Raw genomic sequence first — 26964 nt, forward strand, 5'->3', positions numbered from 1 at the left:
ATGTGAATCCATCTGTCTTTAAGTAGAGTGAATTCAGACAAGCATTAGTATGTAAATGTTGTGTGTGTGTGTTAAGTTCCGTCAAGTCGCTTCCGACTCATGGCGACCCTACGAATGAAAGTCCTCCAAAATGTCCTATCTTTGACAGCCCTGCTCAGATCCTGCAAATTGAAGGCTGTGGCTTCCTTTATTTATTGAAGATAATTCACAGTGGGTAGCCGTGTTAGTCTGTCTGCAGTAGTCAAAAAGGGCAAGAGTCCAGTAGCACCTTAAAGACTAACAAAAATATTTTCTGGTAAGGTATGAGCTTTCGTGAGCCACAGCTCACTTCTTCAGATACAGTTAGAATGTGAATTACAGTTGATATTCAAACTAAAGTCAATGCATTTACCTGGGCTGAATAAAGACCTTGCATTCATGGCTCATTACCAATGCTGATTTCTCCACACCCATCTCTCCCCTGGACATCACAGACTCTTCTACATATCACATCTAATCCCATCAAGCCTGCTATTCACATTTACATACTGTTCCTCTACTTAAAGACAGATGGATTCACATTCTAACTGTATCTGAAGAAGTGAGCTGTGGCTCACGAAAGCTCATACCCTACCAGAAAATATTTTTGTTAGTCTTTAAGGTGCTACTGGACTCTTGCTCTTTATTCATTGAGTCAATCCATCCCTTGTTGGGTCTTCCTCTTTTCCTGCTGCCCTCAACTTTTAAATGTAAATGTTAAATGTTAACAGTATGTAAATGTGACTAGCAGGCGTGATGGGATGAGGTGTGGTCTGCAGAAGAGTCTGTGATGTCCAGGGGAGAGATGGGTGTGGAGAAATCAGCATTGGTAACGAGCCATGCATGCAAGGTCTTTATTCCGCCCAGGTAAATGCATTGACTTTAGTTTGAATACCAACTGTAATTCAGCCGTTTCTCTTTCCAATCTCCCTTTGAAATCCCTTTGTAAGAGAACGGCTGCTCTTAAACCTGCAACAGAATGTCCTGGAAGGTGGAAATGTTCTCCCACTGGTTGTTGAATATTGTGGTTTCTGATGTCAGACTTATGCCCATTTAAATCTTTGTCTAAGAGACTGGCCTGTTTGTCCAACGTAGATTGTGGAAGGGCACTGCTGGCCTGGGATGGCACAAATCGCATTAGAAGACGAGCAGGAGTATGAACCTGAGGCAGTATGGCTGACAGCTGTCCTTAGGCAACGAACCTGGCTTCAAGTAGCGGGTCTCTGAGGTGCGTTGACAAAACCTAACGCCTTCCTGCGGCCATTCGGAAGAAGCCATTGCACCCCTGTGGGCATTCGCCTCCGCCATTCCTCTTTGGGAAGGCCTCGTTTAAACAAAGAAGCCTCAACCGAACATCTTTTGTAGCCGCCGTCTGTACTGCAGTCACGTTTTGAGGCGAGAGAGGGAGAAAGGCAAAGAAGCGTTAAAACAAGAAGGCTGGTTCTGAGGGGCGAAAAGGCCTTCCGAAGCGATTTTGGGAACGATTGCAGAACTGCCCCAACCGCCTTCCTCCCCGCGTCTGCCCTGTCAGCCGGGAATGCCGCCGCCGGTCTCATTGCGACAGGGCGCGATGGGAAATGAAGTTCTTCGTCGCGCCCGCTCCTCGCGCGGGTCGGCACCGCGTCCCAGCATCCAAACTACATTTCCCATCGTGCCTTTCGCCGGAGCGGGGCTGACGGATGGAGCCATGTCCGGGTGACGGGGTGGCTGAGCGCTTCCCTCCCTCCGTCCCTCCCTCCGTCTTGCGGCTGCGCTGTCAGGGAGGGGGAGAAACCACTTCGTTGCTCGAGGAGGGGGAGCTCCTCCTTCACCCCCACCCACCCCCCTGCGCGGGGAGCTATGGAACTGCCAATGCCCGGGCGCGGGGCTGGGATGAGCTAGCGCGGGGCTCCCCTCGGTGCCGCCCCAGCTGCAGCCCCCCTTCCACCGGACCCCCCCCCCACACACACACCCCCACTCTTCCAAGCCCCGGGGCTTGATCTCCTTTCCTCCTCCGTTTTCAGTTTTAACCCTTGCGCTCCCCCTTCCCCTCAACTCTTGCCCTTTGGAACTCCCCGCCTCTTGATTGTCCGCTGGAAGCCTTTGGGAAAGGAGGGGAGCGCCGTCTCTGCGGCTCTTCGGCGTCCTGTGACATCTCCCCTCCCCCGCCAGGTCCCCCGCTGCGGTTGCAACCGTCTGCTTTGTTGCAGCGCCCAAAAAGAAATCTGCGCTCTCCATCCCCTCCGCTCCGGACGAGGGATGCGGCGGCCGCTTTCCTCTGCCTCCTCTCGGCGGGCCGCTCAGGGCAACGGTGGAGACCCAAGGAGCCCCGGCTTCTAACCGCGACAATGTGGCAAAGCGTCGGCTTGACCCTGCTGGTGATCGTGGCCACGCTGGTTTGCGTCCTGCTCTTCATGCTTTGCGGTGAGTGCAACATTGCGAAGCTTGGCAATCATAAAAATAAAGCAACCCTGGGGAGCTTTTTTTAGCTTGTCGTTGGTTGGTGCCCGCCAGTTAGGTTTCTTTCCTTTCCTTTCCTTTCATCCCTTGGAAGCTCCTTGATCCATTGATCTTGAGCAGCATAGACCTAGTGTTGGAGGGATATAAGGACTGGAACAAATCTTGCCACTGACAATGTAGCCTTGGGGTCCCTGTCGCTTAGTAAAAAAAGGCATTATGTCAGTCACAGAGGCATTGGATTTGTATATTAAAAGGGGGGGAATATAGTGCGATCGAAGTTGCTCGTCAAAGCGGCCTTCCAAAAGGGCCTGGGCTCATCAGTCAATAGAGCCAGAAGAGCAAGGGCAGATCCTGTCTGAGTAGGGTATATTCAGAATTCTGCCCTGCATTACCATAGAAGGGTTAGCATTCAATCTAGCCAAGCAAAAAGCTCTACAGAGACGAGGAGTTGTTAGATAATATGTATAGTTAGGTTTCTAAGCTGTTTGGTTTGGTAGAGACCAATACCCAGACCAGGCATCCGCCAATGGTTACGTTTTCATATATATATATATATATATATATATATATATATATATATATATATATATATATATATATATATATATATATATATGAATTTTTTTATTAATTTTTGCAAATAACAAACATTTAAAAAAATTACAGCGCAAATTGTAAATCATATAAACAATTAACTAAAAAGAAAAATACAGAAATGCAAAAAGAGCACTTATTCTACAGTTGTATATCTTCTCTTACAATATTATGGAATAAACAGTGCCCATACCCACCACCCACCTTAAATGTGTCTCCCACCACCACTGGACGTCCGGAGAAGTATTCTGACAGTATTAAAAATTACCTTATACTAATATTATATATACACTAAATTACATTTTATCTATAATTCATTAACTATACTTGTAAAATTCATTTTTGCCAGTTCATCCCAAAATGCGATGGCCTTTAACCAAGTTTTTTTAAACTCTTCCATATTTTTACCATGTAAAGGATCTATAAGCTTGGCCATTCGAATATACAACCACATTTTTTCTCTCCAGTCCTTAATTGAAGGTTTATTTACTTGTTTCCATTTTTTTGCTATTGTAATTCTTGCTGCTGCAAAACTATATTGGCATATGGTTACGTTTTCAACCTGTCGCTTAAAAAAGTTACTTGGGGGGTGACTTTAAGGAAGGCTTTGGATTCATGCGAATGTGTTTTGAGGGATGAGGAAGTGGGTCTGGGGATGGAATTGGGTTAAATTCTGCTTCCTCCCCCCCAGCCAGAAAATCTAAACACTTATTGATATGCACACAGGAGGGGTGATAACCAGAAGAGCCCCTCTTTCCTTATTGGGAACAATGGGAGAAGCTGGAATGCCCGTTGGTGTCAGGATCAGGCGTCTGTCCCTAGCATCCCATAAGCAAACTCATCCAGGCAGGTAGCTCTGAAGCAGTAATACTTTATTAGGAGCAAAAAGACAGATTAAAGGACTGACTGCCTACAGGCAGGTGAGGCTAGTAATGGTGAACACAGGCAGGTTACATGCTTAAGACACTACGGACTGAAAAGGTAAACAGTGCTAGGCAACCCCGAGATAAGCAGTTCCCAGGAAGACAGACTAAACATTACCACAGCTGCAGAAACCAGCATGAGCGGAACTGGACACAGACATTCATAGGCATGAGAACCAAGGACTTGACATGTGGCCAGAACCTGGCCTGACTCATGTCAAGAGCCTTTGCTCCAGCAAAAAAAGGCAAAGGCCTGACAGTTGGACATACTGGCAAGCCAGAAATGCCGAACGGCTGGCACGGGTTCCATGGCTGTACATTACTGCACGCTAAAGTTACCGTGAATGCAGAATGGATTTCGAATGATGGTCTCTGGGCACAGACAGATTGCTCTGGGAGCGGAATGACAGCCCCCCACCCCCGAGCAGAATGACTGCCATTCCAGTCCCACACCACTTCTGCTCCTTTGAGGAGGCTAATGGAGGATCTAAGGGTGGTGCTCCACATCTGAGCCCACCCCAGGGACTCCCCTCTCCTGCTCCACCGCTGCTGGGGGTGCCAGAGGGACAGTATGGGGAAGCCCTTGGCGGTGTGGCTAAGCTACGGGGAGGGGCGCCTGCTGGTGAGTAGAGGGCAACAGTCGCTGGGCAGGGTCTCCTTTCAAGGCGAGGGGCGCCTTTGCATCACTTTGGCCAAGGGCCTGCTTGGGGTCTCCGTGGGAGGGGGATCGCTGGGGCCCTTGCCAGCTCTGTCAGCTACCCAGGGACTGATGGCCGGGCCCAGTCTCTTTGAATGGGTAGGGTGTGTGCTGCTGACACAGAGCCTCGATCCCAGGCCCCACACTAGGGTTGGCAGCTCTGGGTGGGGAAACACCTGGCGATTTGGGGGGGGTGGAGCTTGGGGAGGGGGGGTTTGGGGAGGGACTTCAGCAAGATACAATGCTATGGAGTCCACCCTCCAAAACTGCCATTTCCTCCGGGGGAACTGATCTTTGTTGGCTGGAGATCAATTGTAATTGTGGAAGATCTCCAGGCCGCACCTGGAGGTTGGCACTCGTCCCTCCCCAGCTATGAGTGCACAGAGCTAGCCCCCCCTCCTGCTGGCCCCTGATTGGTTCTGCCTGCCCTGTCCATCGCAACATGACACCCAGCTGGGACGCTACAGTGCAGTTACTGGGCATGCTGATGCGATTGCAGCCTCCAAAAACCCAGCAACACACTCTTTTTCTGCTGGCTGTTTACTAATGAAACCCTTCAGGGTGCAGACTAATGCCACCATAGTTACACTGTTGGCCGGCTGCGGCACAGCTGGCAGTCCTCAGGATTGCCCTATTAATTACTTATATTGTCTGTCCCATTTAATGCATCCAAATTTTGCTTGTCCAATTTTTTTTAAAAAAAATCCAGGATATCCTCCCAATGCTTTGTTCATTGGTGAAAGCTACAGCTGAGTTTCATTGTTCACAATCCTCCATGGCGTTTGTGTTTGACTACAGCCTTAGATATAACTAAGCAGTCAGAAAGACCAGTGAGAACCCTTCCCTGGGAGTATGCTCCATTGAATAAAACGGGACTTCTGAGTTAGACCTACTTAGGATTGGTCCCATGAAACAAGGAAAAGACATCTGAAGCTAAGTTTCATGCAGTCCCACTGTACTCAGCCAAATGGGCTTCCCAGTAAGCATACTGAGGAGAAACATAATCTGATTGGATTGGACCTGAAAGTTAAAAGAGGGCCATTCCCCTGAACTGCCATTCCAAGGAGAATTCCAATTGAGGGGTTACCGCACTTGTATTCCCAGCAATGTATTAAGAGTTTGAAAACAAAAAATACTGTTCGCACTTTGTTTGGCCCCTTTAGCTGTGAAGACGTCTTCCAACCATTTATAAGCCGTGGTATCCAAAAACCCTTTTAAAGGATGTTTTTTACAACATTTTCAAACTCTTAATACATCGCTGGGAATACAAAGTGTGGTAACCCCCTGAGTTGAGCTCTGTCTTTATTATGAAGGCACTTGACAGTTTATTATCAAGCCTTGGTAAGTCCCACAGACACTGGGGAGAAAGGGATCGTTTTCCTCCCCATTCCTTGGTTTCTGTTCTGGTCAAGTTGATGAACTTCACAGGAAGATCTTGGGATCAAATCCCCAAGAACGGAGAGGGAAGCTTAAATGAAGTGGGACTGCTGGAATCTACTCATTCCTACTTAGGATTGCAGCTAAGTCCTCCTGCTACTACCAAAGAGACTTGCTTCCCGGGCATGAAAGAAAGACACAACACAAATGTATATAGGTAAACCATTCAATTTTATTGAATGAACCTTCCAGAGGCAGCCCTAAAACACCTACATGTTCTCATATGGGCTTAGCTACAAGTGACACCATTTCTGGGTCCACAGGACCCGGGACAAACTTGGAAAAACAGTATCATGTGTAGGTGAGTCCTGAGTTGCTTCTGATAAAGGCAGTGCTGAGAATGCAAAAAACCTACGTCTATCAGGGCCAATCTGGGTCACACGGGGAGAATTCCTTCTCGGCTCCAATTGAGACAACCAGCTATAAGCCTGGTTAGCATGGTGGGTGGGGCGCTTTTGCCTCTTAAAGCTGAGCTTTATCAGGCCTCTCAAAATCCCTCAAAGTCTGCGTTGACCGATGATCCCATATCTTCTTATCTTCCTGGATGGGAAAGAGGAAAAGATGGGTATGAAGAGACTGGGGATCTGGGGAGAGGGGAGAGATTTGGGGAGAAAAATAGGGAAAGGAAGCAGTGGGAAGAGGGAAGAAGAAGAGGAAAGAAGGGGAGAGATTTAGGGAAGAGGTGCTGGGCGTTGTCCCTCCTTAGGAGAGAATGCAATCTCCCCACGAAGGGAGACGGCATGCCCAGGGAGAGGCTGCAGCAGGAGGTTGCCTCTCTTAGAGAGGCTTTTGCTTCTTCAGAGGAGAGGCCAGACATGTTGGCCTTTTTATTGGTGGTGGGCTTATGACCTAGCAGGGGAGCCCTCTGCTCTCATTTCCCTAGGCAAGTTTGAAGCCTGTTGATGGCTACATATGGTCAGAAATGTGAGAAGAGAAACCTGGGAGGGGGGTGGAGATAGAGGAAAGTGTTTGTTCACCCCCACCCCCCATTTTATGCATGCTCATTCCAAAGCGAGTCCCACCAATTGCAATGGGGCTGAAACTCCAGCTGAGCGTTCAGAGGATTGCAGCCTCATGGCTAGAATGCCCCCCCCCCAAATGGTTGTATCCTCTCTCATCTGGGACGCTTTGGGCAGAGACCAAATGAGTAAAATTCACACAGCCATTAACATCATATGAAAGGAACCATAGCAGGTAATTTGCACCCCAAGAAAGGCACAGGATACTAATGTGAGCTGGTTTGGATCCTATTACTGTTAGGTGGATTTGTAAGTGGTTGTGCGATTGCACCCAAAGAGTGTCTGTTAATGGTTGCTCATCCTCTTGGAGAGGAGTGACTAGTGGAGTGCCTCAGGGATATGTCCTGGGCCCTGCGTTGTTCAATATCTTTATAAGTGACTTAGATGAGGGAATAGAGAGGATGCTAATTAAATTTGCAGATGATACTAAGTTGGAAGGGGTGGCAAATACAGCAGAAGAGTCAAGATACATGATAATCTTGACAAGCTGGAACCCAGGGCAAAAACTAATAACATGAATTTCAACGGAGATAAATATAAAGTTCTGCATTTAGGTAGGAAAAATCAAATGCATAATTATAAGTTGGGAAAGACTTGTCTTGGCATGAGTCAGCAGTGTGATGCAGTAGCTGAAAAGGCAAATACGATTTTGGGCAGCTTCAACATGAGTATCATGTCCAGATCATTAGAAGTGATGGTATCACTTTGTTCTGGTTAGACCTCACTTGGAATATTGTGTTCAGTTTTAGGCACCACAGTTTCAGAAGGATGTTGACAAGCCGGAATGTGTTCAGGGGAGGGCAACGAAGATGGTGAGGGGTCTGGAGACCAAGTCCTATGAGGAAAGGTTGAAGGAGCTGGGTATGTTTAGCCTGGCAATGATATGACTGAGAGGTGAATATGATAGCCAACTTCAAGTATTTGAAGGGCTGTCTTAGACTGGACAGTGCGGAGTTGTTTTCTGTTGCGCCAGAAGTTTGGACCAGAAGCAGCGGGTTGAAATTGAATCAAAAGAGTTTCGGCTAAACATTAGGAAGAACTTCCTAACAGTGGTTCCTCAGTGGAACAGGCTTCCTTGGGAGGTGGCGGGCTCTCCTTCTTTGGAGTTTTTTAAGCAGAGGCTAGATGGCCATCGGATAGCAATGCTGATTCTGTGAATGTAGACAAATCATGAGAGGGAGGGCAGGAAAGGTTGAGCCCTGGGAGAATGCTGATTGCCACTTTGGGACCAGGAAGGTATTTTCCTCCAGGCCAGATTGGGCAAGGATCCTGGAGATTTTTTGCCTTCCTCTGGGCATAGAGCAGAGGTCACTGGGGGAGTGGGGGGGGGAGGTAGTTGTGAATTTCCTGTATTTTGCAGGGGGTTGGACTAGATGACCCTTGAGGTCTCCTCCAACTCTGTGTTTCTATTTAGGCAGAGTTAATAAGTAATAAATTGTCCCCCAACTGGCTTTCACTTTCCATTTGCAAAAAGTCAATGCTGGCAATGTGAAGAATTTTAAGACTATGCTATTTCTTCCCTGTGTTCAAATTGATCGTATTATAACTCTGCTGAAAATGGAACGTGGAGTAACGGAAGGGAAAGAGGCCATGCCGAGAGCCTCCAGTTGTTATCGTGATTTCTTTGCAAAGGTCCGAGGGCAAGAAGAAGCCAATCAGAAGAGCTGTTGTGGTGCAGAAGGGTGCCCGTGAGGGTCTTCTTTAGTGCTCAGGGAGACGCAGGCAAGAATTGCCTCCCCAGGTTGCCTCCTTCCTTGATTCTGTTCTAGAGACCAACTCCTTCCTTGATTCTGTTCTAGAGACCAACACCTGTAAGGAACGGAAACAAATCCTGTATTGTTCATAAATGCCAACGGTGAGCCATGGTTATTTAAGCAATCTTTTGGGTTGGGCTGAAGACAGATGACAGATTCTAAGCGTCTTAAAAGAAATTCTCTCAGGAGGCATCCTTGCCCAAGAAGCACTGTGCTCATCTCTGTTTGGCTTGCAGTTATCTCTGATCAAACGGGTTTTGCAATTTTATTTTTAAGTGCTGCAAATCCTGTTCGATTGGGCTGTATAATGGGATGTGTGTGCGTACCGTACTGTTCTTTATGTCATCTTTCTCTGTCTTCCCACTCTCTTCGGTGTGTGGTCTCCTTATCACCTGAGGATACAGTGGTATGGTTTTCAGTATGTGGGTCAGGACCCTCACTTGCTAGGTCATGAGGCCCGTAAGACTGCCGGTTTTGCAGCTTTCAGGAAGGACCTCATGCTGGTGCGCATTAATTAGAGATCAAGGGTGCTGCCCCCCTCCAAAGGCAAGACAAAGTCACTGGTAGTTTATGCATGGGAGTTTTACCTGAGGTTCGTTGCTTGCTGGACCCACACTTTCCTGTTGGGAATCTATGCACCAGCCGTCTCCAAGCTCAAATCCAGTTCCCACCCCTTTAAATGCTGCTTTGCAATTGGCTTACTTTGTAGCACTTACTGTGAGAGAAAAGTCCGGCCCCCCCCAACCCAACTGCTGCATAAAAAAGCATTTTAAGAACAAAAAACAAAACAAATGGAGCAATCTGAAAGGGGGGGGGGGAGAAATCCAAGACTCAGCTTTAAAAAGCCTTCCTTCCACTCAGAAAGAGCTCCCAGGAAGCATTTGAATCCCCGCCTCTTTACATGCAACTTTGTAATTGGCTGCATGCTTTCTGTGATAGAAACCAAGCTTGGGGGTTCCGCGCTTTGCCTTATGCATGGGGATTTCACCCGGGCTGAGCTCAGGAGAGATGGAAGAATCGGGTTAACAGAGGAACATGGAGTCCCGGGATTTGTGAGGGCTGGCAGCAAGGTCATCTCTAATGGACGGAAAACTCATGCAGAACTCCAGGGAACAACCGAAACAGACCGGGGATGAACGTGAGTGAAAGTACCCATGCATGAACGACCACTGAATGGTGGAGAGTATTCCTCTGTGGTTCTGGCCCTTGGCTTATTCCTTGCTGGGCTATACCTCCTGGTGCTCAGTTCGGGTTTCCGGTCCCCAGCTTCCTTGGCCTGCTGCTCACGGCCCTGGCCTTGACGCTGCTGAGGGCAAAGCTCTGGCTCCCCTCCCCTCGTCATGTGACTCTGCAGACTACGATGCCGTGTCCTGCCGCTCAATAGGTCCGGCCACCTAAGGAGTTAAAGTTAGTTCTTGGGTTTAAAGAGTTCAGATCCAGTAATGTTTCCTTGGCATAAGGACTGTGCCAGTGACAAGCTGGTTTTTATACTCCCCTTTTCTCTACCATAAGGAGCCTCAAAGTGGCTTACAATGCCTTCCCCTCCCCACAACAAACACCTTGTAAGGTAGGTGGGGCTGAGAGAGTTCGGAGAAAACTGTGACTGGCCCAAGGTCACCCAGCAGGCTTCATGCATGAGAGTGGGGAATCGAACCCAGCTGTCCAGATTAGAGTCTGCTGCTCTTAACCACTACACCACGCTGGCTCAATGACTCTTGTACTGTGAAAGTTGTCTTGGTGCTTAACTTCGATCTGTTTTCCTGTTGTTTCAAAGCATTCGTTTCTTCTGTCTGTTCAAGTGGGCGTTGGCAGCATGCCTGTTCTCACCCCGCTCACTGCTCCTGCGCCCCCCACTGCTGCTCCCTCCCCCTTTCCTCCGTGGCAAAGGCAGAAAAGCACAGCGGCCTGTGGCCCGGAAACACCCTCCTCCTCCCCCTTTCCTGTTATTTTTGCTTTCTCAGCCCAGCCATACTGCAGGGGTGCAGCTCCAGAGGCTCTGGGGCGAGGGAAAGCACTTTTTAGAAAGCTCAGTGGGGAGGTAGGAAACGCAGAGCTTGGCTCTTTCGCTGTAGCCGCTGTGGGGTCTTCCTGCTCTCCGTACAGGGGAAATCTCTGTGTGGGGGTAGAATCATAGAGTTGGAAGGGGCCATACAGGCCATCTAGTCCAACCCCCTGCTTAATGCAGGATCAGCCTAGAGCAGTGGTTCCCAAAGTGGGCAGTGCCACCCCCTGGGGGGGGATTACCTAGGGGGCACTAAGAGGCAAGAGGGCAGCAGTGAGGTGCTAGAGGTGGGCCCCTTCAAGTGTGCTGTTGGATAGGGTGGGGGCACTGGGGTTGAGTTTGTGGAACCAAGGGGGCTGTGGCCTGAAAAGTTTGGGAACCACTGGCCTAGAGCATCCTTGGCAGGTGTTTGTCCAGCTGCTGCTTAAAGACTGCCAGTGAGGGGGAGCTCACCACCTCCTTGGGTAGCTGATTCCACTGTCAAACAACTCTTACTCTAAATTTTCCCCCTAATATCCAACCAGTACCTTTCCCCTCGTAATTTAAACCCATTATTGCAAGTCCTATACTCTGCTGTCAACAGGAACAGCTCCCTGCCCTCCTCTAAGCGAGAACCCTTCAAATACTTAAAGAGAGCAGTCATATCCCTCAACCTCCTCTTTTCCAGGCCAAACATGCCCAAGTCACTCGGCCTTTCCTCTCATAGGGCTTAGTCTCCAAGCCCCTGATCATCCTCATCGCTCTCCTCTGCACCCACTCCATCCTGTCCACATCCTTTTTGAAGTGAAGTAGTTCTTACTAGGGATGTCCTGAGGTCTGAGCCTTTGGAGACCCATAGTCTTGGTTTGGTACCTGGAATGAAGAGTGGGATGAGTGAGCCAGTTCTGATCCTGCTGCTCAAAAGTTGGTATTAAAGTTCATCAAGACCATCAACCAGGGGACCCCAGCACTGAAACCCAGACCATCTTCATCAGTCTTCAGATAGGAAGACTGTTAGACTGTGAGCCAACCCCCTCCTAACACCCCACATGGGGTTCAGAGAACCGAAAGTGGAGCTCGTAGGGCAAGAGAGGGAGACAGAGCTCTTACAGACTATAGTCATAACACCACCCTCGCACTGAGCTTGTTTTGCTGTTGCACGGAGAATCCATGAGGGCACAGTTGGGACCGATTTAACGCCCGCTGTGTCGCCGGTCCAGGATTTGTTAATACAAGCCAAGTGGCCTCCTCGTCCAGGATTACATCTTGGATCTTTTCTGTTTTTCCATGTACTAACCTGGCATTAAGCAAGCAACAGACCTTCTGCCCCCCACCCACCCCCAAGCTCAATAACAGTGCATGACAACTAGGGTGCCCTTGGTTAAGAGAGGATTCAGAAAACCATAAGCGACTCGTCTTTTTGCCTAATCTCACTTGACCTTCTCCCACCGCCAACCCTTCATCTGCTAGTCACTCTACAGGGTTCCATTCCTCACTTCCAGGCACAAATAGCAAATGAAACAGCAGACAAAACAGCAAGAATAACGACAGAAGCACATACACACACGTGCAGAAAAACCAGCATTACCACCCCTGAATGGAAGTCGGCGTTGCATTGTGGAATCTTCTCACCCTGTGGTTTTGAGGGGTGGGTGGGTAATTTATAGAAGTTTACCCTGGGTCTAGACGAGGTCAGGAAAGCATCTCCTGCCTCCTAGAAGTAGTTCTTACTAGGGATGTCCTGAGGACTGAACCTTTGGAGACCCCTTCTCACGGCCCTCCCCTACTTATGGGTAAGTGTGGCAAGAATAGAGACTGATGGGCCTCAGTGCTGGTGCTGCTACACCCACAAAAGGTTGTGGGTATTAATGATGTCAACATTCCGTCTAGTAAAACCACGTAAAGCTTGTATGGCCACATCGTGTTTATGTTCCGATCCCCACGCACGTGGTGCAATGAGAGATATTTCATCACAGAACAAGATCTACACTGATTTGCAGCGTTCATTACTGTGTTGCTGTCGTTAAACGTCAATGCTGTCGTTAATACAGATTTTCAAATTAGTGGTGGGAGAAACCTGCTTATCTCCATTTGGAACGGATTAGCTCTTTCTATGCCTTCCCCCCAACCCCTTTTGGAGAATTCTTAGAAAATAAGTTTGGGAAAACCCAGCCCACGGAGAGCTTCTCCACCACCATGAATGTTTTTGCCTGCCGGTTTTCTTGCTTTTCTCATCATTCCCTAAACTTACAGGTTATGTGGGATAGGAAACTGTAAGCCAGGAGGGCCCGTAAAAGCCAAAGTCTTCATTTAATCTATCAGTTCTTTGTAATAAAGGCTTCTGAATGTTCTGGTGCCTTCTACTGTTGATGGGAGCCATGGAAATCTTAGGGTTGTTGTTGAATTTTAATTCCTTCTGGTAAGAAAGAGTAAAAATGACACTTCTTAGAGTTCACGTTGGTAGGAATAGCTTGAAAACATCCTCTTCTGTCCCCCACTAACTTGGGGCACTTTTACACAGCCCAAATAATGCACTTTCAATACAAATAGGGGTTATTTCAAGGGGCTGGGGGAAGCGGATGACTGTTCCATCTGAGCTCCTTTGAGGATAGAAATGTGATAAACAAGAAGTGCAAGTAAATCCCTTGCATGACAATCCAGCCCTGCTTGCTGTACTTCTCTAGAATCACAAAATAGGGCCCCGATATCTACTAACTTAATGAACAAGATGAACTGTGAACTCCTGGGTTTTTTTTACCGTACACTAAATTGTGGGACAGACTTGGCTATTTAATGTGCTTCTCAATTATCATAATTACCTTCATAGAATTGCAGCACTCTAATGAGTTCATCATGGTAATTATTTAATGTGGCTGTCGAGTTACTTCAAACTGAGGCAGGCGGTACAAAGAAAATGATGATTTTTTTTTTTGCCACTGCAAGCAAACAGTCCTCCAGGGATGGCCTTTTCTTCAGTGTGTTAAATAGAAGAGAGTTGTTTTCTTCTGTGACTCTGGCTTGATGATCTCAGCTAGCTCATTGTGAATCCTACCTATGAATCATGGCAGGGCTACATCCTTCAGCAACGTAGTCCAAGAATCCAACTGTGATAAGGTTGCCCGGCATCGTCAGTGGTGCAAATCGCATCTGGCCCCTGTGGCGCATGATCTCCCTAAAGCTCTTGACCGTCTTCTGCTGCCTGATTCTAGTCCAGGCTGGGTTCTGAGGGCCGGTCCGTATGTTCGGCAGAATCAAGTGGTACAAGCTTTTCCTGGACCAGGCCATTGCAAACCAGGAGAATCAAATGGTTGAATGTTCTCAGTCTTTTTTTTAAAAAAATGCATGTCAGGAAGAAAAGCTTAGTTGTACCTGATGTGCCATTTTCATATCAGCAGGGCGTTTATTTTGATGGCAAAGTGTTCAAAAATGCAAGCCTTTCCTCCCCACCGCCGTGCTGAGATGGGTATAGGCTAGAACAGGGGAACCCCCACCTTTTTGAACCTGCGGGCACATTTGGCATGCTGCCACAGCACGGTGGGCACAGCCACAGGAGGCGGAGCCAGCCATGGAATGATTTGGCACCGCTGAGCTTCAGTAACACAGCGCAGATCTCCCTTGTGCTGTGGTGGCAGCTGCTGCCAAAGCAACAATTTTTTAAAAAATCTGCACAGCCAATCACATCTCCATCAGTCAATCAGAAGCCATTAGGGTTGCCAGGCCTTCTCAACCGGCGGGAGATTTTGGGGGCGGAGCCTGAAGAGGGCGGGGTTTGGGGAGGGGCTTCAATGCCATAGAGTCCAATGGGCAAAGCGGCCATTTTTCTCCAGGTGATCTGATCTCTATCGGCTGGAGATCAGTTGAATTAGCAGGAGGTCTCCTGCTACTACCTGGTAGTTGGCAACCCTAGAAGCCATGCTGGGCAAAAGCCCTACCTGGCCCCCACCCACTTCCTAAAAACACTTGGCAGTCACCAGAAAAGGTGCTGGGGGGCACCCATGGGCAACACAATGGGGACCCCTGGCCTATAAAAAAACATTTTTTCTACTGGGGTTGTCGAAGACTCAAAGTAGAATTCAATTTTTTTTCCTTCCTCACTCCCAGCCACCCACCCTTTCACTCATGTCCTGCCTTCAGGTCTTGCTTCTACCATGATTGATACACCTTTGTGTGCTGAGATTAGGTATTTGAATTCTTCCATTGCCAAGAACTCCTGTTAAGGAAAGCAGCGTTTGGGCCCCAAAGGCATTCAGCAGCTGCGGTGCAACACACCTATCCTTTTAAATCATCAAGCTTTTTTCATTCTGCCCGTTTACAAATAACACACTAGATCTTAAATCTTGCCCTGAGTTGCAGGGGAGATCCTTTCATCTGTCCATTAAATCATTAAAAGCTTTGAACATTTTGCTAGCCTCTTGTATGGAGACGGTATTTGTTTCCCCCAAAACAACGATCTGTTACCTGGCTCTTTCATGCAGCATCAGGCAGATGAAGGGATTGATAAAGCCGCACAAATTGACAGAATTGCTTGGCCAGCAGGTGTTGAAACACTGGAGTTACTTAACCACTCGCTTTCAGCTTTGCTCACTTTTGCTTCCAACCTGGGTGGCCTTTTTGACAAACATTGCTGAAATTGTGTTGTTGTTGTTGTTGTTTTTAAAAAGGATTCATTCATATTTTGGATTCGTTCATACTTAACACTTTCCCTGACCAACCAGATGAGTTTCTGGCTAAGAAGCTCCTAAATGATGAAAAATGGCAGTTTACACTCTTGACTGCTAATTCTGCGCTGCAGCTATTAAAATATGTTGTACCCTGGCAGGATAAGAGTAACAGAAATACTTTATCACTCAAAATATTAAGGAGGTCGCTCTAATTTATACGATGTTTATATACATTTTATTCATACATGTAATATGTAATTTTTAGGCTTAGATTATTTGTAGTAGCAGTAGTAGCTGTTGTGGTGGTTTTCTTATTATCTATTGTGGCTGTTGTTTTTTCTTCTGGTCAGTGACCACATTAATAAATTAAACTCTCAGGATTCATTCATATGTTAAAGTAATTTCAGAACAGCGTGAAGGGGTAGTGGGGTTTTGATGATCTGCTCGTAGGCAGGATGGATATCCTTTTTGGGATGGCTCCTTCCTCCTCAAAATCCCTGTTGCTCTCTGCTTCTGGGCCGGTTTCTGCTTAACATCTGTCTGTGTCCTGCTTATATCTGCACTTTCTTCTCTGTCCCCTGGTTAGGCACCAAATAGTGCCTTTTCCACATGACTGTTGCTTTGAGGTTGTCTTGGACTCTTCCACGTGTGTGTGTGTGTGTATGTGTGTGTGTGTGTGTATGTTATAGTGGCCCAATCTAGTGAATTGGTGTAAATGTAGGACATGTGAACTGAAGCAAGTCATGAGAGGGAGGGCAGGAAGGGATGATGAAGAAGAAGAGTTGGTTTTTATATGCCGACTTTCTCTACCACTTAAGGAAGAATCAAACCAGCGTACAATCACCTTCCCTTCCCCTCCCTACAACAGACACCCTGTGAGGTAGATGGGACTGGGAGAGCTCTAAGAGAACTGTGACTAGCCCAAGGCCACCCAGCTGGCTTCATGTGTAGGAGTGGGGAAACCAACCCAGTTCACCAGATTAACATCCGCCGCTCATGTGGCGGAGTGTGGAATCAAACCTGGTTCTTCAGATTAGAGTCCACCGCTCCAAACTACCGTTCTTAACCACTACACCATGCTGTGTCAGTGCTCGGCTCTCATGGTCTTTTCTTACATGCCCAGGGTAATGCCAATTGCCACTTTGGGGTTAGGAAGGATTTTTTTTTTTTTTGCCATCTTCTGGGCATGGAGTAGGGGTCACTGGGGGTTGGGGGGGGGAGGTAGTTGTGAATTTCCTCTGTTGGGCAGGGGGTTGGAGTAGATGACCCTTGAGGTCCCTTCCAGCTCTATGTTTCTATGATTTTTATTCACAAATAACATTTTTTTTTGTTCTTTCTCTAGGTTGGTATGTGGTCTGGCAGCTGTTCTTATCCAAATTCAAGTTCTTGCGGGAACTGATAGGAGACACAGGATCCCAACAGGGAGATAACGAAATCACAGAGCCGGAAAGTGAACAAGATGCATCATCCATTCTGCAGAGGAGTAGGCAGAAGTCAACACGGCAGCGAAAGGCACCCCCCGAAGAAGCCACTTAAAGCAACCCCTGGGACTGCTGAGCAATTCTCAAGTGACTGGCAAACACTGATGCGATTTGGGTTGGTTCTACTGACATATGAATGAAGAAATTGAAAACGATTAATTCCTGTACTCTAGGATTTTAATTATCTGCTGGTTTAGACAAGATTTTTGTAGAAAGCCAGGGGGTATTAAAAACAAAGGAATTATTAGAAGAAAGGCAGCACCTGCATGTTCTGGGGTGGGGCTGGTAGCTGCTGTAACGGTTCCTTGATGGCTACCAGGCCTAACATTTTGCATCCATGTGAATGTGATGAACTTTTGAAAACGGAAATGATCACTGTCTATTTTTACAGGACTGCAGCTAATTGCAGGTTGTCTTTAGTGTAATTTTCTCAAGCCTTATCCATGGACGGAAGGATCTTCTTTCTTGGAGAATGGCTTTAACAAAGGGTACTCCCCACAGAAGAAAACCAATATTAGGCTGACATATAGAGACTTTAAGGAGTGATGTAGTTGGGTACCAAGAGTTGGTATTTTAGTTTCAATGCACGAAAGTTTTCAGGGTTTTTATTTTTAACCAACATGGTTGTGTGTGTATGTGTGCGTGCGTTCCATCAACAACTTTTGTTTTGCCTACTGGAGAGGAGGGGAGCACCTGTTACAGGCCCTTATACAATGATATTTTTAAAGGCATTAAACATGTGACTAGGTAGCTTTAAAATGAATTTTGTTTTGCATTGTTTGCACCAAAAATTAAGTGAAGCTAGTTACAGATGTCCAGCAAAGCTCTGGGGAAACCTTTAAGGGTGGTCTCACCAATGATGCAGCTGGGACCTTTGTAGTTGGTGTTCCTAGTTGAACTAGCAATTTATCAGATGCTGCTTCTTTGCCTTCTGGTGAACATCGACCTGTGTTCGATCTACACATCAAGCACTACTGACAGTAGCTTCAGACTAGCTTGGAAACTGTAATGGAAGACACTGATACTGACTTTAAACCAGGGATGGTTCATCAACAGGAATAATGTTGGGCCAAATCACGCCTCCCTTCTTGAACTTCAGGATGCCTCCTGCCCCGTTGTGGCTTTCTTCTAGTTCAGCTCCCTGCTTTGCAGTTCTGCTCAGCAAAGGACCACAGCTAAGTGTCTTAATGCTTCATAGTGGCTAAAAGCAGGTCCTCGTGATGATGAGCGCTCAAGACTTGCTCTCTTGAACTGCAATTTTGAGTCTTAACAACCAGGTCAAGAGGCATTTTTTGTTCTTTTTGGGGGGATCTGTGGACAATTTGAAATATCTGAAATATGTCTTGAGATTTGAAGATGACAGTATTCACATTCAGAACTAGCTCGTATTTTTCCCCCACGAAGATTTAGGGTTTGGGTCTACAGCAGCGGCCCTAATTTTTCCTTTTAAGTATCTTCTTTGTTCTATGTCTTAATGAATGTCTGTTGGAACACACAGTGAAGATGGCACTGTTTGACACATGGCACAGTTTTACACATTGCATTTATAGATGTGTTGCTGTGTCTATGTGTGAAGTGGGTTATATAGCCTCTAAATATGAAAATTTTCCTGATCAAAACTGTTGGGTAAGATTTCAGTGGCAGGATTATTTCAGGGGAGATGGTGGTAGGAAGAAATGACTTGAAATTAAATAATACCTGTTGTTTTCTGAATGATCAGTCTCATTTAGCTCATTCCTCTTTCACTGTTGCTCTCATAAGTGTTTGCCTTATAGGTTGTATGTAATGGCCGTCTACTTAAGGTCAGCCTTTTTATGTGACTTAAAGCTCCTTTTGGAGCGATTAAAAAGGTCTCTCCCTGTTAGATTCCACAAATTGATTTTTGAGGAGCTAATCTCCTTTCTGCGTGCTGTGATTTCCCCCCCCCCCTTTTAATAGTTATGCAGAAAAGGTTTTATTTAGGGGAAAATAGAACGTTAAAAATTAAAGGTGAAAAGAGCTTTCATATAACTGGGTGCACGTACCTGTTGTGGCTTGGAGAAATGTCCATACCAAATGAGAAATGTCCATACCCCCTCAATTATAAAACTGCTATTAGTTGTCTGTCTCCTCTGAAGGAAGTAATAAAAACTCACTGGCCATTTTCGAGGGCAGAGCTGAAAAATATGGAATTTACAATACAATAGAAATGTAATGAGGTAATGTTCAGAACAAAGAGGCATAATGACTTGATATTGAGTTAATGAGGACTGAGGAGAAACTCAAGTGGTCCTCTTGAGTGCAGGAGCCTACGTTGATATAAAGCTAAATAATGTGGATGAAGGACTCTGGGAAAGCTTGTTTATCTGCAGCCCTTCTGACCAGGTTGGTTTCTTTGTTCAGTTCTGTTCCTGTTGGTATTGTGAAAAATCACCATCATGGGTGATATTGTTACTATCACTTTGGCACCATTAGCACTCCATCTGCCAATACCATAACCTTCTTAAAGCAATGCTCTTGCATTATATGCCTGATCCAGCACCAGGCTGTTTCGTAACTGCATAGAATATGATCAATTATAGATATAGTACTGTACCTTGCTTTCCATCTTCACTGGCTGCCTCCCAAATAAATGGCAGCCCATCATGGAAGGTTTATTGTGACTTTGTGCAATTAGCCATATATTAAATTCACATACTTTTTATCTTCTGAAAGACTGCAGATAAACACTTTCTTCATTTGGAGCTCTTGAAAGGGCTGAGTAGCAGAAAAGCCATAGTTGCCTCCTTTGGGCAGGTGGCTTCTCCTTTCCTTCCATAGTTCGGATAGGGCACGCGACACCATTGAGTTTCTCCTGGGTCATGGCTCTTCCTTTCCTCTCTGCCCGCTCTAAAAGGGAGATCAAAAGCAGGGGAAAGGGCTGCAGCTTCAGTGAGTTCGGGCAGTGAAACTGTGAGAGCCGTAAGACAATGAGCGTTTGCAGAGCCAAGCAGTTTCCCTTTCGTGTATCTGTTGCATTTAGTGTGACAATTGATCTGCTTACCAAAAATGTTGCTGCTCACTCACCTGCAATGATGTACCACGCTTGAGAAGTGAAACTGTGTAAGGAATTTGCCCAACGATGATGCTACTCTGTGTAAATGGCAACAGCAGCGCTTGGGTTTGGGCTGGCCATGTAATGTGAGAACACAGCCAAACAGCAGTTAAGCTGGTTAGAGTAGTAGGCTGAAGTTCTGTAATGTGGTAAGAAAATATTACACCTTAATGCACAGCAGATTCCCCTCCCGCCCCCCTTGATATTCCAGGTAGACATTTGCACCCACAGGTCTCCCCGAGAAAGCTATGCCTCAGTGCTTAACTTTTGGGAAAATATGATAAGGCCAATGCAGATAAACAAAATTCCTACAAGGAAGACCTTTCCATGTAGGACATGACGGTCAGTCTGTATGGAGATCATCACATGCAGTTGTGGAACCTTGTGTATTTTTAGTTGTGCGCATGTAATGAAAGATGGGTGTGCATTGGCTGCACCTGTTGATCTACATGCAACTTGCATGTGTAATGCTTTGTATGTAGAATCTTTGTCATTTTCAAGATAGTTTTTGTCCCCAGGTTCCCCCTCAGTTTCAAACTATTTCATATGGAGTACATTTTTGAAAAAACAAATACGTGCACTTATATTTTAGGGATTGCCAAGCACTTAGTTCTTTAAATTTTAAACTACTGGTTTTAATGTATATGGAGAGGTGAGATGGTTTTTTTGCCTCCTAGATGGCAACCATCTTGGTGATCATGGTGTTTAATTTGTTTTTACATGACATCTACAGATATTCATACCATTTCTGGGAAAACACTGAACATGCAACCATATACCTGTCTTTGAGATCAAAGCCACTACGAAGACTAGTAGAACAAGTATATGATCTGGTTCAAGATGAAAAAGTGAACTATATTTATAAATAGGTGAAGTAGTAAGACAGCTGTACTCTTGCAGATAACCCCCACCCCCCCATACACACATTTTTTGTCTCCATTTGCCTGCAGAATGTCCAGCTCTCTCTCTGCTGCAGTGCAAATACCATTCATTATAGTGCAGATCTTGGACAGGAGATGAGGCAGGCTGCTTTGTAATCACTAAGAAGCTTGTGATGGGTTTTATATGGAGCTCTGTAGGCGTGTGTGTGTGTTCCAGCTTCATTCTTGTCTGCAATTGTAGGTGGATGGTCACTGTAACAAGTGTAGCCTCCTGTTCTTTCATGTTTATTAGTTAATAAGTACTGTACCAAACACTTCTGTATGTTTTTTTTCTGAATCCATCATGTTAACTGTTTTATTTATCTGTCTTCAGACTGCACCAATACCCTGACAAATAAAATGCAAATGACCCAACTCGATGGGGATGCCATCTGAGTTTTTGGAAGTGTTATGTATTCATAGCCTGCCACATTTCAAAGACTTAGGGGTGGGTAACAAAAGAATAAAACTCCCAACAAAACAAAATTAAATTGTGTGTTTTAAAAATCCCTCCTGATCAGCTTAAACTGGAGGCCAGAAAGTCTGCCCAAACAGACCTTCTTACAAAACTTCCAAAAATGTCCCACCTTGATCATGGAATCAAGGTTTAATAAACAAATAATTAACCAAATAGTATCATTGCTATATACATAAAGTAAAGACAAAATTTATGACAGCCGTGGTGGCAGATCTACACCTGAGTTTCTATAAATAAGTCTATTGTCAATTGCCGTTTATATGTCATGTGTTCAAATATTAACGGATTTCTAATGTCCTCAATCCATTGATATACCGGAAATGGACGTTTATCTTTTCAATGTTGTAGTATGAGTCTTTTCGCTGTAGTAAGGGCACGGAGGGTCCATTTTGTCTTTATGTAAATATTTAAAGGTTCTTTTTTCTTTGAAGAAAATAATTTTTTAAGAAAAATAATCATTGCTTTTGATAGAGTTTGCAATACTATAATGCAAACAGGAGAGGACCTCAAGAGGTGCTAAGAAACAAGTTTTTATTTTTAATAGCATAATGTTGACAGTTCTGTTTGATAGATACCATCCATGGCTCAGTGGTAGAGGACTTGCTTTCCTTCTAATAGGTCTCGGGTTCGGCTGTTTTCTTCTCTAGTGAAAGGGTCCCAGTTAGCATGTCTTCAGAGTAGGCTTTCTCTGCTGGAGACTCCTTAGAGCTTCTGCTACTCCGTGCCAGCTACTACTATGTGCCAGCAGTACTGGCAGCTCAGTTTAGAGCACAAACACCCGGGGGGGGGGGTTGTTTGAAGAGTTTAAATCCCCTTCCCTTTCCACATGGCCAAATAAAAGCTGTGCAAACTAGCCATTAAAGACAGATAGGGATCCATGATCTATCGTGAATGTTTGATCCCCGTTGTTACTTTATTCTCGGGCTTCCTTTGATGTGATCATGTTAGCAAAGTCATTACCATGAAGACGAGTCGGGCTTAGAGTTTCACCACAAGGTGGCGCCTCTCAACCAGATTTAATTAAAAAGACTGATGGCTGGTTTGGAAAAGTGGCAGGCTGTTCCCCCCCCCTCTCCCCCCTCCCTCACTTTTTTGTTAGCTTGAAAATGAAGAAACGTAACAAGATCAACCCATTTTTGTAAACTCTGCTAATAATAGAAGTACTGCAGAGAGATACATTTTTTGTTTGGAGGTTTGGACTGAACAAAACCTTCACCTTGAGTTTTAAAAAGTGTTTCTCTCTCTTGGCAGGGAGCAGGGAGGGAAGTCAGTTGCTCCTCCAGCCTCACCCAACAAGCCTTTTGAGCTGCAAATCGTCGGCCTGGCCAGGTTCAATGGGTTCCCCCCCAGCTCCCCCCCTCCCCCAGGTAGAAATGTGGCATCAACAAGGAAACAGAGTTTTGGAGGTTGAAAACCCTAAAGAAGACTTTTCGTGAAGACTTCAGGAAAAGCTTCTTTGCCCTGGCCTCCCCAGAAGGGGTGGGAATCAGATGTTAACACTCCTTGGCCTGAGGAAGAGGAGGAGGAGGATCTCTTTTGTGCTCATTCCCTAGAAGCAGACAGAGCTGGCACCTGCTGAAGGTAGCCATTGACACGTGCAGGCCTGAGCAGAGGCCCCAAGGTAATGGGAACCCTTTAGATCCACTGTAACTTGTAAGCTAAAGTGCCTGCCTTAGGTTAACCTCTGCTTGGGCATGTAAAGGGAGGCACAAAGGAACGGCCTGCTTACTCCCTTTTCTTTTGGATCCCTTGCTCAATCTGTTGCTGTGCTGAGAATATGGCCCCTTTCAAACAGCCTTTGTAACCCATTTTAGCTGCCGGTTGCTAATGGGTTTTTGTGTCATTTCAGGCACGGCCGTTTTGGCTCCCAGCTGCAAATGGATTTTATTTACCTTTTCAAACAAAGCTGCTCATGTCTCATTTGCAAAGCCGGGCTGAGCCTTTTCTCTCTTTTTTTGAAAGCTGCTTTCTTCCATTTTCAGGTGTTCTTTGCACTTCTGATCCGCTGTGGTGTGGTGCTTTGGTTACTCATTGGGGAAGAAGGCTAAAAGTGAAGCAGGTGCATAATGGTAAAACACAGAAACATTTCTTTTTGAATACAAATCACTAAAACACACACAAAAAACACCCCAGTTTCTCAGTAGCACCATTTTCCTTTCATCCTGTTTCTTACCAATCAAACTTAAAAACCCACCAGGAAAGGCAGGTCCTCAAACCCATCTTAAGAACATAACAATATAAGATCTTGAAGGAAGCTTCTGTTCTCAACCCCTGCAGGAGGAAGTTGGGGGGCAAATAAGGAAAATATAATACAAGTAGATCTACAGGGGATATTAAAGACAAGCCCAAAAGAGTTGCAAAAGACATTTTTCGTAACACTACCTCTAGGATTTTATCATCGAGGGGAAAACAGTAATTTAGAGCCAACCCAGTGAATTAGTTGAAGGGATCTTGCCCTCTACATCTTCCCAGTGCAGCCCCTTGCGATAACCTCTCTCAAGCCACTTCCAAAAGCTGGGGATCCTTGGAAACCACTAGGGATAAGGCACTGCTTGCTAAGATCCTTACACTGCTTCATTTTTGTGGGAGTGGCTTTGCTTCTCAGGGGACGTAGTGGGGAAAGGAAGGCAGCAAAGATACCTTCTGCAAACTCACTTTTTTCACAGGAGGAGTGGATTCAGCCCAATATATCTTTTATTCCATATCTTGGGACAAACTGATAACAACATTTATACAGTCAGCAGCTGTTGTGGGAGTCAAGCTACTGTACGCTATGCCCATACAATTAAATGTTTAGCCTTTAGCTTTTCCCTAAGACATCTCAGAGGAGGAAAGGCAACATGGTATAGCCCGATATCGTCAGAACTCAGAAGCTAAGCAGGGTCAATACTTAGAAGGGAGGCCACCAAGGAAGGCTATGCAGAGGAAGGCACTGGCAAAACACCTCGGCTTCTCCCTTGTCTTGAAAGCCCCTTGCTGGGGTCGCTCTAAGTCGACTGTGGGGGTTACCGCACTTTGTATTCCCAGCGATGTATTAAGAGTTTGAAAATGTTATTAAAAACATCTCTTTAAAAGGCGTTTTGGATACCACGGCTAATAAATGGTTGGAAGACGTCTTCACAGCTAAAGGGGCCAAACAAAGTGCGAACAGTATTTTTTATAACATTTTCAAACTCTTAATACATCGCTGGGAATACATAGAAAGTGCGAACAGTATTTTTTATAACATTTTCAAACTCTTAATACATTGCTGGGAATACAAGTGCGGTAACCCTCTGTGACTTGAGGAACTTTAAAAAAAGGTAAAGGTCCCCTGTGCAAGCACCGGGTCATTCCTGACCCATGGGGTGACGTCACATCCCGACGTTTCCAAGGCAGACTTTGTTTGCGGGGTGGTTTGCCAGTGCCTTCCCCAGTTGTCTTCCCTTTACCCCCAGCAAGCTGGGTCCTCATTTTACCGACCTCGGAAGGATGGAAGGCTGAGTCAACCTTGAGCCGGCTACCTGAAACCCACTTCCGTTGGGATCGAACTCAGGTCGTGAGCAGAGCTTTGGACTGCAGTACTGCAGCTTAACACTCTGCGCCAAAGGGGCTCTTGTGAGGAACTTTACACACACACAAGAAATCTTGGACACCTTTGTTTACTCAAAAATCTCAGGTAGGCCCCAGAACCAGCAAAAGCTGGCTGTGTCGTTATTTGTAAAAACTGTGTGAATTAAAGAAATGCCCAAATAATCAAGTGCTTGTTTTTGTGGATCTGTGGTGTATTCTTGCTCCACAATCAGTCTCTTATTTGTTGAAAGCTGCTTACCTCTCTGGTGTTTTCTTGAATGTCTCCTTTTCTTCATACAGCTATGACGTTTCCTTACTGGGTGAACCTAGTAGGGATACCACTTGGAAAAGTAAGTTCCAGAAAGTATCTGCAGGTCTTTGTTCCTCTGTCTTGTAATGGATAGTCTCAGCCATGCTGGTAGCAGAGAATAAAAGTTATCAAATAAGTAAAGGTGATGATATTTCATTGAGTTACCTTTTTATTTAGCTATCGATAGGGTTGCCGGGTCCCTCTTCGTCACAGGCAGGAGATATTTGGGGTGGAGCCTGAGGAGGGTGGGGTTTGGGGAGGAGAGGGACTTCAATGCCATAGAGTCCAATTGCCAAAGTGGCCATTTTTCCAGGGGAATTGATCTCTACCGGCTGGAGATCAGCTGTAATAGCAGGAGATCTCCAGCTAGTACCTGGAGGTTGGCAACCCTAGCTATATGTAAGCTTACGAGTTACTTAGATAAGGCTTCACGTTGGCAAAAAAACAGAGGAGCCGTTTTGCCCCTCAAACCGCTCTTGCAGAACCCAGTTTCAGCCCTGTTCAAAACATGTTTTCCTTTCTTCTTCCGAAGGATACGTTATACGAAAATGGGAAAAGATGTCTTGTAAATGTTAACCTAAAGAAGTGTTGTTTTTAGCTTGAACCCAGTTGTGCGGCATCCCACAGCTCTGCGCCATGTGAAGTGGTTTCCATTGTAATAAAATCAGCATATCTCTGCGATGACTTCAGGGGAGAAACGTCTGCGAGGGGATCATTTAAAAACCCTCAACACTAGGGCAGGTCCTGCTGGTTTTCTTGGGCTGGTCCGCTAGCTTTGTACAATAATGATCTCCCACTTGTGGTGTGAATAGGGCCAAAGTAGCCAAGATGCTGGACAAGCCATGAATTGATCTGCCCATTTTTTTAAAAAAAAGGGTTAATTGCAGTCTCAGCAAGGCCTTCACATATAGAGCTTCAAACATCAAAACTGGCCACCAGCCCCATCACGCTGGCCGTGATTCACCCTGGAAGAGAACCCGAAGCAAGGAGGATCTCTTGAGCACAGTACGAAGCTGAGGCTGAGAAAGGAGAAACTGGAGCTTAAATGAAAATGCTGAGCTCTGTGAGTGAACTTCAGGACTTTGCCATTTCTGCCACAGGGTGACACAAGGCTTCCTTATGTGTTGTCATCTCAGTGGTTATAACAGGCTTGTAAATAAAGGATTCCTTTCAAACGGCCGGAATATATGGGAAGGCATTTTCAAACATGGGCTTGTAAAAAAAGAAAAAATGCAGAGATACGGCAACGTTTGGATTTATTGGAAAGCTTGGTTTTCAGGCTAGTCTTGAAAAGGACCTTTTGCCCTCCCTCCATGGGGGGAGAGAATTAGAATGTGGAAAGTATGCCCCATTTGGTAAGCGGGGGGTAGCTTTTCTCTGACTTACCCAGTGTGCTTCTTAATTGGGAGAGGAGAAAGCATACGGTACTCTCCCCAAAGTCTTTGTGTCCCAGCGCTAGAGTTCCCAAGACTTGTGGAAGCTTTTTGCTTCATTAGATCAAACCAGTTTTTAGATTGCAGCCAAAGGTGTGTGTGTGTATGGGGGGGTGCTCCCCTATTTGGCCTTCCTCAGAGGTCAGTTGAAACCCATCTAAAACATACATTTAAAGATATGTATACGTACATAT

At 45.9% G+C, this 26964-nt stretch overlaps 1 protein-coding gene across 1 annotated transcript; it reads left to right on the forward strand.

Annotated features, from left to right (window-relative positions):
* Positions 1-2309: 2309 nt before the first annotated feature.
* SMIM13 (small integral membrane protein 13) lies at positions 2310-17064 on the forward strand. The gene is made up of 2 exons (XM_056854810.1): positions 2310-2421; positions 16866-17064. The coding sequence occupies exons 1-2, from the start codon at positions 2346-2348 to the stop codon at positions 17057-17059; spliced, it is 270 nt and encodes an 89-aa protein (XP_056710788.1). The 5' UTR covers positions 2310-2345; the 3' UTR covers positions 17060-17064.
* The last annotated feature ends 9900 nt before the right edge of the window (positions 17065-26964 follow it).

This window comes from Euleptes europaea, chromosome 8 (genome assembly GCF_029931775.1).
Source record: "Euleptes europaea isolate rEulEur1 chromosome 8, rEulEur1.hap1, whole genome shotgun sequence".
In the NCBI taxonomy this organism is placed as follows: Eukaryota; Metazoa; Chordata; class Lepidosauria; order Squamata; family Sphaerodactylidae; genus Euleptes; species Euleptes europaea.

Excerpts from the sequence above, each read along its gene's own strand:
- SMIM13 (XM_056854810.1), top strand. The coding sequence starts at position 2,346 with ATGTGGCAAAGCGTCGGCTTGACCCTGCTGGTGATCGTGGCCACGCTG. Across the intron at positions 2,422-16,865 it reads CCTGCTCTTCATGCTTTGCG|GTTGGTATGTGGTCTGGCAG; the intron begins GTGAGTGCAACA and ends TTCTTTCTCTAG.